Source organism: Bufo bufo, chromosome 5 (assembly GCF_905171765.1).
Source record: "Bufo bufo chromosome 5, aBufBuf1.1, whole genome shotgun sequence".
Classification (NCBI taxonomy): domain Eukaryota; kingdom Metazoa; phylum Chordata; class Amphibia; order Anura; family Bufonidae; genus Bufo; species Bufo bufo.
In genome coordinates this window covers 202558039-202571316 of record NC_053393.1, presented here as the reverse complement: position 1 = coordinate 202571316, position 13278 = coordinate 202558039, and the positions used below count along the sequence as shown (strand labels likewise).

General features: G+C 40.5%; 1 protein-coding gene across 1 annotated transcript in view; it reads right to left on the bottom strand.

Annotated features, from left to right (window-relative positions):
• Window positions 1-13278, bottom strand: part of NEK11 (NIMA related kinase 11) — a 284450-nt gene that overhangs the window by 92144 nt on the left and 179028 nt on the right. The window contains exon 12 of the mRNA XM_040433921.1: window positions 302-441. Within this exon, the coding sequence (XP_040289855.1) occupies window positions 302-441 (140 nt within the window). The remainder of the gene's footprint in view (window positions 1-301; window positions 442-13278) is intronic.

Here is a 13278-nt window from a genome sequence, read left to right as displayed (position 1 = left end):
CTTCCAGCGGTCCCTGATCAAATGGTGAACAAAGTAGACTTGCCTGGTTTGCATTCTTTACTCCAGGGACTGTTCAGTAATCTCATGTGGAAAAAAAACTGATATACCAGAATAGTGCAGCAGAAAGCACTGAATTGTAAGTAATGCATGTTTATCAACAGAGATGTTGAGGGGGTGTCTGTCAGCACTGTGCTGCTGACTGATACCAAGTAGCAACTAGCAGAATTATAAATTTAGTTGTGAATGAAACGTCTAGTTCTTCTATATGACATAGGAAGGAAATAATAAACTGTAGTCAAACCTGTTTATAGGTTGTTTGAGTTATCTGTGTCTCTTCATCATAGTCTTCTTCTTCTATGGAATCTATATCACTTTCCTCTGAACAAGATTCAAAGCCATCTTCATAATATTCTTCTGCTACTTGTGGGTCTTCTGGAATATCTTCAAGATGAAAATATATATTGTTTATACAACCTACTACACATCCATAATTATTAATGCCAGCATATTGTAGCTTCTAACAGATGTTTTGCAGCATATGTGAATTCATGCACTGCCAAGTTCATTCAGGCTAAAGTAATAAAAGATGATGCACTCCTACAAAAATGTTATTCTCTGACCTGTTAGAAAGGTGCATGATGTAATTTGTAGTGATTGTAATTTTCTCACCAGTGTCTGTATTTGTGAGTTACCCCCTCCCTTCTGATCCTCAGCTGTGTCAGCTGTGTCATGTGACCAGCATTCTGATCTCCAACTAACACAGGACAGGAAGTCAGTTACTTCTCTATTTATTCCTATGAGACAGACATTGAGGCTCCCATAGAGGTATATAGAGAAACTGTCTTTCTGTCTACACATAAGATGCTGTGTTATTTGGAAAGTCTGAGTGCTTGTCACATGACACGGCTGAGGATCAGAAGGGAGAGGATAACTCACAAATACAGACGCTGCTAAGAAAATTACCTTAACTACTGTTTACATCATCTACCTTTCTAACAGGTCAGAGAATACAATTTTTTTGGGGGTGCTACTTTAAATGATCACTCTGGGAAATGCTTCACTTCTAACTGTAGATCATTTAGTTATTTCATGTAGACAAGCTCACTTACAGTATCAGTCTGTATATAAATTGTGGTGCATGGAGTAGCAGCAGTCACCACAGAATGGCATAAGATTGAATGTAGACTAGGGCACATTGGAGAATAAACAGTTTCTTGGGGGTTTGGGAGGTCACTGTAAGATTAGAATTAAATATAGGCAGGTGAACGAAGTAGTAAAACTGTTATTGGGGTTCTCCAGGGCTGAACTATTGATGACCTATCCTTTGCATAGGTCATGAATATAAGATCATCAGTGGTCCAACTCCTTGCACTCCTGCCAATCAGCTGTTTTGCAATAACTCCTGTGCCAAAAATACGAACCAAAACTACACAGATTTACCCACTATGCAGTGGCTGGGGCTGGTTGCGGCAGCACTTAACCCATTCAGACCACTGCCAATCTTATATTGATGACCAAAGGACTATCCTGAAGAACCCGTTTAAGGCTTAGGAAAAAGATGAAGTAGATGAAGATTCAAAGAAACAAAGATTGTAAAGGATTAATGGCGATGAGTTGGTATCTTTTCCTTGTATACGAGGCTGAAGGGAAAAGCATATGTAGCATCTTCTGAAAGTATACACCCCCTTGGTGTTTTTCTGGTTTTGAAGAGCCACTTTTTGCTGCGATTACAGATGCAAGTGTCTTGAGGAATGTCTCTATTAGCTTAGCACATCTAGATACTGAGATTGTTGCCTATACTTCCAGGAAAACTGCTCCAATTCCTTCAAGTTAGATGGTTGCATTAGTGCACAGCATTCATCAAGTCATGCCACAGATTCTCAACTGGATTGAGTTCTGGCCTTTGACTAGGCCATTCCAAGACATTTAAATATCCCCATTAACCTGTTGGCGAGCTCCGCTGCATATGTACGGCAGAAGTCGTAATGAATGCAGCTGGCACCATAGCCACCGAGTTTCTGCTGTCTCAAACAGCAGAAGTTCGGAGTGACTGTATGTGATCGGCCAATTGCATACATTTAATCTCTCAGATGCTATGGTCAAATGTGACCATGGCATCCGAGCGCTGCAGAAGTAGAAGCTGCATGCTCCCGTGTCCGTAACAGCTCTCCCCAGTTGAGATCGGGGAAGCTGTAATATGCCCGTGATGGCTCTGAGCCTCAAGCAGGCTGCAATACCCATCACTGGGTTGCTTGAGGGGTTAACATAAATTTAAAAAAAATAACTCACCTCATCCACTTGTTCGCACTGCCGGCATCGTCTTCTTTCTTCATCTTTCAGGACCAGCAAAAGGATCCTTCTATCTTCATTCAGCAGGACGTGCGCTAACGTCACTGCGCTCACCACATGGTGAGCGTGATTACGTCATCAAAGGTCCTTTTGCAGGTCCTGAAAGATGAAGAAAGAAGACAATGCCGGCTGCGCAATCAAGTGGATGAGGTGAGTTTTTTTATTTTATTTATGTTAACCCCTCAAGCAACATTTTAGTAAGCATTCTTTATTAAGAATGCTATTATTTTCCTTTATAACCACCAGCATCTTATCTGGCCCAAAATCATGACGCCCGTGTGAAAGAGGCCTTAGAGGTCTGGAATGTATTGTATAACACTGCCATAATAATGTCAGTGTTATCGAATACATTCCAGAACTGTAAGGGTTACATAGCATCATAAATCAAAATAATGCTATGCAACCCCGGCACTGCTGGAAGTTCAGGACGGGATCCTTCTTATACTCAGGCAGCGAGTCTGCAGATGCAACTTGCTTGTCTGAAAGTGGACTATTTCATATTGTAGCCTCCTAGGGGGGCTAAAAAAATAAAGTAAAAAATAAGTTTTAAAAAATCTAAAAATTTCATTTACCACCCTTTCCCCAGAATTACAATAAAAATAAAAGAAAAAACACAGGCATCACCGTGTCCCAAAACGGCCATACTTTTAAAATATAAAAATATTTATTCTATATGGTGAATGGCGTAACGGAGAATAACATCAAAATGGGCAATTTGCCATTTTTTCATAGGCTCACTTACCTAAGAAAATTAAATAAAATGTGATCAAAAAGTCACACACGCTCCAAAAAAAGAGCCCCTACACAGCTCTGTAGACATAGCTACAAAAAAAAGTTGAAATGTTTTTATTTTTTTTCCGTATTACAACATAAGAAAAACTATATAAATGTGGGATTATTGAACTCATACATGTAAAAACTGGCTGAATTGCATGTTTTTTCAATTCCACCCCATTTGGAATTTCTTTTGCACTTTCCACTAAATTGTTTGCCATATATTAAATGGTAACATAGTAACATAGTACATAAGGCCCCTTTCACACGGGCGAGTATTCCGCGCGGATGCGATGCGTGAGGTGAACGCATTGCACCCGCACTGAATACCGACCCATTCATTTCTATGGGGCTGTTCAGATGAGCGGTGATTTTCACGCATCACTTATGCGTTGCGTGAAAATCGCATAATGCTCTATATTCAGCGTTTTTCACGCAACGCAGGCCCCATAGAAGTGAATGGGGTTGCGTGAAAATCGCAAGCATCCGCAAGCAAGTGCGGATGCAGTGCGATTTTCACGCATGGTTGCTAGGTGACACTGTATTATTTTCCCTTATAACATGGTTATAAGGGAAAATAATAGCATTCTGAATACAGAATGCTTAGTAGGTGATCAATTGAGGGTTAAAAAATAAATAAAAAAATTAACTCACCTTCTCCTCTTGTTCGCGTAGTTCCCGGTCTCTTCTTTACTTCTTAAAAGATGAACTATCGGATAGGACCTGTGGTGACGTCAGATCACATGCTCCAATCACATGGTCCATCACCACGGTGATATACCATGTGATTGGAGCATGTGATCTGACGTCACCAAAGGTCCTTTAGCCCACAGCTCATCATTAAAGAAGTAAAGAAGAGACCGGGAACTACGCGAACAAGAGGAGAAGGTGAGTTAGCAGGGGCAATATTCGAATTCACAATATTTCGCGAATATTTTGGCCAATATTCGGCATATATTTGCGAATTCACGATCTCCAGTCAGAAAATTTTCAATCAACACTACTCCTAAAGTCAAAGATATTGCAGCCTTCTCATTGGCCCTCAAGCAAGAAGCAGTGAGGGATCATAGGTACTGATGAAAAAAAATCTAGGTATATATAGCTCTATATTCTAGATATTCGCGAATTCTCAAAGTGCCAATTTTCACGATAAAAATTTGAGATTTAAATATTCGCGATCAACACTAGTACTGTATGCTATTATTTGAAAACATAAAAAACAAACAAAAAAAAAAACACTATCAGGGAATGGAATTGCTCCCTGGCCTCTTTAAGAAATAGTATTGTCAGAAAATTAAATATTCTAATCAGGTTTGTATTATAAACATGATTGTAAACATTTTAGTGTTTTTTAATTAGATTTGTATGTGACTATCCACATAAAATATCTTGAAATATTCCAGTTTGTGTGCTACCTACTAGATTAGTCACAATAAGGGTGGGTTCACACTAGCGTTAGGCATTCCGTTATAACGGAAAATAACGGAATACCCAGACAGAATGCAAAACGACAGGACCATGTTTCCCGTCTTGCATAACGCGACCCAGACGGATCAGTTTTGATTCCCATAGACTTCTATTAGGACGGAAAGCAAACGGAATGCCTTTTAAAGGCTTCCGTTTTGCATTCCGTCATAATAGAAGTCTATAGGCAGAAGAACGGATCCGTCCTTCCGTCTTATGGATTCCGTTATTTTCCGTTATAACCATGTTATAACGGAAAGCCATAACGGAGTCCCTAACGCTAGTGTAAACCCACCCTAAGCTGAAATGTCCTATTTCTCTGCAGCTGACTTGCTGCGGTGCAGACTGGGAGTGGTTCAGCGGAGAATAAGGTTCCTACATATTGATTTGTCCTGGGGCTTCCATCATGTAGGATCTGACCCCGCATTCATTTTCATTTTTATCTGTTCAGTAGGGCTGAGTATAGGCAATTCTTTATGCATGGGGCGTGATAGTGCAACCCCTCCTGTGAACTGAAGTACAATCAGGGTCACACACAAAGTTTGTTCATAAAGATAAGATCCTGGTGTGATTTATACTCAATGTAATAATTCATAGCAGCTACAGTGCTGTTTATTATAGAATAGCAAGTTTTATACCAACTACTGTTATTACAGTTCTTATTATTCTTACCTTTAGCAAATGCCAATCACAATCTCTAATTATCTATAGCAAGGGGCTATGGGCATTTGTGGACATTTGCCCTTTGCTACTTTGGGAAGCCATCAACTGCCTACTTTATTGCACTTTTACCTTGCACTGTGATTTATGCAGTTGTGTGCATTTATACTGTTTCATATTGTTGAACTGCATTTATATGTTTATTATAACACTGTATATCCTGTTCATTTGCACTGTTATTACAATATAGATGCATTGCGAGCTAACACAGAGAGTCTTTATGACTTTCTACCTAAGCAAAGATTTGGAGGGGAAAAAACAGACAGACCTTTTGACTTTCTGGATTAGCTCTGTTGTTTAAGTCTGGAAAAGCTGCGTAGTCATTCCCATATATTTGTATTGAAACTCTATACAAGTCAATGACAGACAGAATTTGCAACATTGTACCTGTTTAGGCTGTGCTTCTGCACCCGTTCCACTGAAAGTTTTAGTTGAGCTACAAACTGTATATAAGGAGAGCAGTCAGAGCCCTTAGTAGTTTGAAGATTGGGACCAGTGATTAGTAGGAGAGACTCTGCCAGACTGCATTATTGACCAGAAGAAGATACTGAGATGGGTATACAGGGAGTGCAGAATTATTAGGCAAGTTGTATTTTTGAGGATTAATTTTATTATTGAACAACAACCATGTTCTCAATGAACCCAAAAAACTCCTTAATATCAAAGCTGAATATTTTTGGAAGTAGTTTTTAGTTTGTTTTTAGTTTTAGCTATTTTAGGGGGATATCTGTGTGTGCAGGTGACTATTACTGTGCATAATTATTAGGCAACTTAACAAAAAACAAATATATACCCATTTCAGTTATTTATTTTTACCAGTGAAACCAATATAACATCTCAACATTCACAAATATACATTTCTGACATTAAAAAACAAAACAAAAACAAATCAGTGACCAATATAGCCACCTTTCTTTGCAAGGACACTCAAAAGCCTGCCATCCATGGATTCTGTCAGTGTTTTGATCTGTTCACCATCAACATTGTGTGCAGCAGCAACCACAGCCTCCCAGACACTGTTCAGAGAGGTGTACTGTTTTCCCTCCTTGTAAATCTCACATTTGATGATGAACCACAGGTTCTCAATGGGGTTCAGATCAGGTGAACAAGGAGGCCATGTCATTAGATTTTCTTCTTTTATACCCTTTCTTGCCAGCCACGCGTGTGATGGAGCATTGTCCTGCATGAAAATCATGTTTTTCTTGAAGGATGCAGACTTCTTCCTGTACCACTGCTTGAAGAAGGTGTCTTCCAGAAACTGGCAGTAGGACTGGGAGTTGAGCTTGACTCCATCCTCAACCCGAAAAGGCCCCACAAGCTCATCTTTGATGATACCAGCCCAAACCAGTACTCCACCTCCACCTTGCTGGCGTCTGAGTCGGACTGGAGCTCTCTGCCCTTTACCAATCCAGCCACGGGCCCATCCATCTGGCCCATCAAGACTCACTCTCATTTCATCAGTCCATAAAACCTTAGAAAAATCAGTCTTGAGATATTTCTTGGCCCAGTCTTGACGTTTCAGCTTGTGTGTCTTGTTCAGTGGTGGTCGTCTTTCAGCCTTTCTTACCTTGGCCATGTCTCTGAGTATTGCACACCTTGTGCTTTTGGGCACTCCAGTGATGTTGCAGCTCTGAAATATGGCCAAACTGGTGGCAAGTGGCATCTTGGCAGCTGCACGCTTGACTTTTCTCAGTTCATGGGCAGTTATTTTGCGCCTTGGTTTTTCCACACGCTTCTTGCGACCCTGTTGACTATTTTGAATGAAACGCTTGATTGTTCGATGATCACGCTTCAGAAGCTTTGCAATTTTAAGAGTGCTGCATCCCTCTGCAAGATATCTCACTATTTTTGACTTTTCTGAGCCTGTCAAGTTCTTCTTTTGACCCATTTTGCCAAAGGAAAGGAAGTTGCCTAATAATTATGCACACCTAATATAGGGTGTTGATGTCATTAGACCACACCCCTTCTCATTACAGAGATGCACATCACCTAATATGCTTAATTGGTAGAAGGCTTTCGAGCCTATACAGCTTGGAGTAAGACAACATGCATAAAGAGGATGATGTGGTCAAAATACTCATTTGCCTAATAATTCTGCACGCAGTGTACTGAGCCACAGATGCAGGTTACTAGCCCATTGACCAGGGAGCCAGTCGGATGACTGAGCCACAGATACTGGGCCATCAGCCTTTGGCCAAGGTACCAGTCTTCCCAAAAAATACATGGGCAAAAACAAAACAGGTTCATTTTCTAAGAATTCCCTACATATTGACTTGGGGTTAGCCTAAAGGGGTTGGGGTTTAGCTTTTCATAGTAGACAAAGCAGTTATAATAAAAATGAGAAAAAGGGGAAGACAAAATGGATAACCACAGGGGCACATACAAATCTTCATTTTTTCCCACTTTTGAGTGTGATTTAGAGCAGGACAGCTTTAGAGAAAAGGGCCTTTAAGGCCAATTGTATGCAAGGGGAAGGGCAGAAGTTCTAGGACGTGGCGGACGCTGACTGGCCATGCGCCGCTTTAGTGACGTAGGGTCATGGGATACATCATATGATTGAAATCAGAGCATTTGATAGGTGAGCGGCCGCTTTTTAAACCTTCCCCTTTCCCCCGATTATCAACTCCTCCTGAGGAAGCAAATTGTACGCGAAACGCGCGTTGAGGAGCGCCTTCACCCTGCCAGCAGCCCCTGCTACATTGGTATGTCTCACCTTTATTTCATGCACCTCTCGTTTTTTTTGACCCATGTGGTTTGAGCCCTGGTAGTGTGGCCATCAGTTGTAAGGGAGACACACCTGCAATTGAGATAGGCTTTTGTATTGCACACCCCTGTTTTTGACTATATACTAGGAAATTTTGTTCCATGGATAACAGATTAAGGGGGTATACTATTGAGCATTATTAAGATGGGTGTGCTGACAGGGTGATGTATGACTGTGTTATGTCCCTGCTAATTTATACCAATGTTGTGTATAATATGTCATTTTTTAATTAAGATATGAATAAAATTGATCTTTTTATTGGAAAATAGTGTGGTTGCACTCCATTTGTTGTGTAGTTTCATGTATTGAGGGAGTGTACCTCCATGGTTAGAGACCGCATGTGATTTAATTGTATGCAAGTGTCAAGAGTATAGAACTAAAAAAACTGATATAAACCTCTGAATATAAACTTTCATGTGAATACTATCCTGGTTACATCTAAATCCATAGTTCTAGTAATTTAAAGGGGTTTTCAGGACTTAGTGATGCCAACCAGCTGCCAACCAGAAACAGGCACTGGTACCACATAGCTCTGGTGACCGTAACTTTTCCTGACTAGGAACTTCTACTACACTGTGGACAGAGTTGCGTAGTTCCAGCATCTGGTTCAGGAGCTTATAAAGACAGCTGATTGGCAGGGGAATCCGGAGTTGGATGACCTATACTAAGGATCACCAAAAATTAAGTCCTGGAAAACCTCTATAAAAAGCAATACAACTATTGTATACAGAGTTACCCCCAGGACCCCAACCGATCATCTGCTTGAGAAGGCACCGGTGCAGCTTAGCCTAGGCCAGTGATTTCTCGGTCATCGGTCACATGGCCTAGGTGCAGCTCTGCCCCATTGAAGTGAATGGGGTTGAGCTGTGATACCATGCACAACTGTTGTACAATGTACGGCGCTGTGCTTGATGAGCTGAGAGAAGGCCACGGTTCTACTGTGAGCGCCAGTGCCTTCTTAAAAAGCTGATTGGTGGGGGTCTCTGGGGTCAAACTCACTTCGATCAGATACTGATGACCTATGCAGAGGATAGGTCATCATCAGTATAAAAGTCTCGGAAAGCTCCTTCAATACTGCCAGTATTTAAGTACTGCAGCAATACTGGGGAAGAATAATAACTATTGTACACTTTTATCTGTAGTATTTGTTCTTCAGCTTTTTGCATGCAAATGTACATATATTAATTGAGCTAGTTCCATCTATATCTGATGTGATAGATATTACTATGTCCTGCATGGCAAAGATACAGTCAATAGAAAGGATCAAGTATATTTTTTTTGCAGTAGCTGCCGGTGACATAGAGTTGCTGTGTGATAAATAGCTTTAATTTCCCCTTTACCCCTAAGTCAGACTTATAATAAACGTGCTAATATACTCAGCTTCCCACAGACCTAGATGGAAATGTGGAATATATTTGAAGGAATTATGCCGCCCTTGCCTCATTTCGCAAATCACACAGCCTGTAGGTAACTATCAGATGTGTCAAGTAAAAGAATTGCAGGAGTTTAGATTAACAACTTTTCACATTCTAAATCAGATAGAAGCCTTTGATATGTACTGCAGGGTGGCAGGAAGAGTTGATTTCAAAGAATTGCTTATTGAGAATATTCTGAAGAAAGAAAGGTATTTTTAGCATTAATCACATTTTCAAAAATATTTGCTTCCCAGAGATTGTTTTATATGCCTTTAATATAGGTTACTCTTAACTCGTAAACAAGTTTTAGTGTTTTTTTGTCATTTTGACTAGAAAATAGAAAGAGATGTTTTTATAGCATCCATCACACCACTTTCTGACCGCTTTTTCACCTCAAGTAAACCAGAATTTAAAGCAGAAGAGCAAATAACTGGCGCTACAGTTATGGGTGCATACCAGAGGAAGCAGTGGTCCAAGGATATGTATCACATGCTACTACATATTGTAGATCATACCAAATGGCATATAGCAGAACATGGCCACTGGACTCTACAGCAGTGGAACTGTGTTCTCTGAAGTGATGAAATATTGTTTCACCATCTGGCAGTCTAATAGACAATCTGGAATTGGCAGATACCCAAATAAATCTAACTCCTGTAAAATTTGGTGAAAGGGAATAATGGTATGGAGTTGCCTATTGGTGTTTGAGCTAGACTCCTTACTTCCAGCAGAGGGTAATGTTGACACTACCTGATGCCAAAATATTTTAGACAACTGCATGTTTCCAACTGTTTATTACATTTCGGGAAGGATCTTTCTTGTTTCAGGATCACTGTGCCCTAGGCTTACCAACTGGTCAGTAAACCACTAGACTAGCCAGTATTACCAACAGTTGTACTGGTGATATCATTGTATTTCAGTTGTACTGGTGATATCATTGTATTTCAGTTGTACTGGTGATATCATTGTATTTCAGTTGTACTGGTGATATTATTGTATTTCAGTTGTACTGGTGATATTATTGTATTTCAGTTGTACTGGCTATATTAGATTCCTAGCTATAGCAGCTAAGAATCTAAGCTATAAAACAAGACTAAGATTGCAATGCTAGCCACCATACAGCCTAATGTATAAGCTTTAGAAACCATTTCAGGAATGAGATGTGCAAGTATCTCTAGCTGCTAGACAGCTTGATATATTCCAGGTTGAAGCAGTCACCTCAAGCTGGCTGTGATCTCAGCGAGCGAGGAGGAGCAGAGGGGAGGTCAATGGGGGGAGGCGCTGAAAGGTTGCAGTGAAAGGAGTGGAAGCATAGATTAACTTGTCCCTGTGTAACTGTACATGACCCCATGGGATGGCAAAGGCTGTGTTCACATTGGAATTTTTTTTTACGTTGTCCTGCATGATTATAGAAACAGGACAATGAAAACAATGGAATTGGAACTTTTGGCAAATGGCAGAAACTAACACCATCGGACAAAAAGGCTCAGCTTGCTTCACTATTCTGTCCCATAATTTTTATGGAATCTCCGATGGAGTCTTCCAATAGAGTATCCGATGCAGATTTGAACAAAGCTTAAAGAAGTATTCTGGTTTCATGAAACTGATGATCTATCCTTGCAATAGGTCATCAGTTTCAGATTGTTGGGGATCTGACTCTTGGCACCCCGGTGATAGTTTGAAGAGACTGCGGTACTTATGCGAGCGCTGCATCCTCTTCAATGTTTACCTACACACCATCTACATTGAAGTGGTGGTGCAGTATAATTACAGCTTTGTCCCATTCAAGTGCACGAGTGCCACAGCCCCTTCAAACAGCTGATTGGCAGTAGTGCCAAGAGTCAGAGCCTCGCCAATCTGATACTGATGAGTCGACCTATCCTGATGATATGTGATCAATATCACGAAACCTGAAAACTCTTTAACATAGACTTCTGTGCATGCTGTCAATTCCCCCATTGTTCAGAGAGCATATTTGTCACTTTTTTTCAGAAAAATAGAGTTTACCATTTATTGATGCCACGACCCAGATATTTAAAAGGAATCTGGATGACAGTAACAAATTAAAAATGAGTTGCATCAAACACTCAAACTTCAATTAAGTTTACATTTTACACTGTCCCTATCCTGTCTATACCAAATCTTTAGCATAAAATATGCAACCTGCTTCTCCAGCGACACACTGCAGTAAAAGTGATAACAATTATTTAAGGCAGAAAATATATTTTCTCTTAATGGTTAGTTGCACTTAGGGTCCATTCACACATCCGCAACATGTTTTGCGGATCCACGGATCCGCAAAACACGGACAGCAGCAATGTGCGTTCTGCATTTTGCGGACTGCATATTGCCGGCACTTATAGAATATGCCTGTTCTTGTCCGCAATTGTGGACAATAGGGCAATTCCGTGTCCGAGCAGCACATCGTGCTGCCCCATAGAAGTGAATGGGTCCGCAATCCCGTTCCGCGGAACGAAATTGCGGACGTGTGAATGGACCCTCAGTTTTACAAACCAAACTAGTATGACAAACTAGGGACCAGGGTTAACTGGTCGCTTGCATACGGTTGTAAGATTAAAGAGCAGCACTGAAATAGGTGTAGAGTCACATTTTTCGTGGCTTCTCCATTAGGCCTCTTGCACACAAACATTTTTTTCCGTTTCCGTTCTTGCGTGTTCCTTTTGCGGAACCATTCACTTCAATAGGTCTGCAAAAACAATGGAAGGTACTCCGTATGCATTCTGTTTCCGTATTTCCGTTTCGTTCAAAGATAGAACATGTCCTATTATTGCCTGCAAATCACATTCCGTGGCTCCATTCAAGTCAATGGTTCCGTAAAAAAAAAAAAAGAATGCTCACTAAATGCATCCGTATGTCTTCCGTATCCGTTTTTGCAGAACCATCTATTGAAAATGTTATGCCCAGCCCAATTTTTTAATATACTTACTGTTTAAACATTATTGTACAGTATGCTTCCTGAAACCAAATGGAAAAACGGAATGGCAAAATGGAACGGAATCGGATACACTACTGAAACAAAAAAAAAAACGGACCGCAAAATATAGAAAAAGCCATACGGTCGTGTGCACGAAGCCTAAGACCTCATTCAATTAGAAGTGTTCACACACGAGGCAGGTGCATCATTTTGGGCAGCATTTTATTACAAAAATAGGAAACAATGGTGTTTTATTTTGGAAACAAAATGCCAAAAAATTAAAATATGATCAAACCGATAGAGTCAATAAACACCTTTTTTAACCCTTTAATGACTAGGCCTGAAAAGGCTCTCATTTTTATTTGCATTTGTATTTATGTATTTACAACTGAGAAAATAAAATAAGATCTTTTCCTACGCCGGTTGTTATGGTTCCTTGTGCCAGGAAAAGGTGAATATTTCTGAAACTCCTTCTGGGAGTTTGGGCACCTCTACCTTAAGGCCGCCAACCTTGGCAGCATACCTAACAATCAGGTTTTATATCTTAACAAGCAGACAATAGTGAGCAAAAGGTGAGCCTCCATTTTTGGAGTAATATTGTTCTTCCTGGGACATACTTACCCTATGGTGCGCCTTTTGTGTCTGGTCATACAGTGACCCTTATCCTACATTGAAAAGGCCTTAAAGAGGACCTTTCACCGATTATTACACTATGAACTAACTATACAGACATGTAGAGCGGCGCCCGGGGATCTCACTGCACTTACTATTATCCCTGGGCGCCGCTCCGTTCTCCTGCTATGTCCTCCGGTGTCTCCGGCCACTAAGTTATAGTAGGCGGAGATTCCAGTCACTAA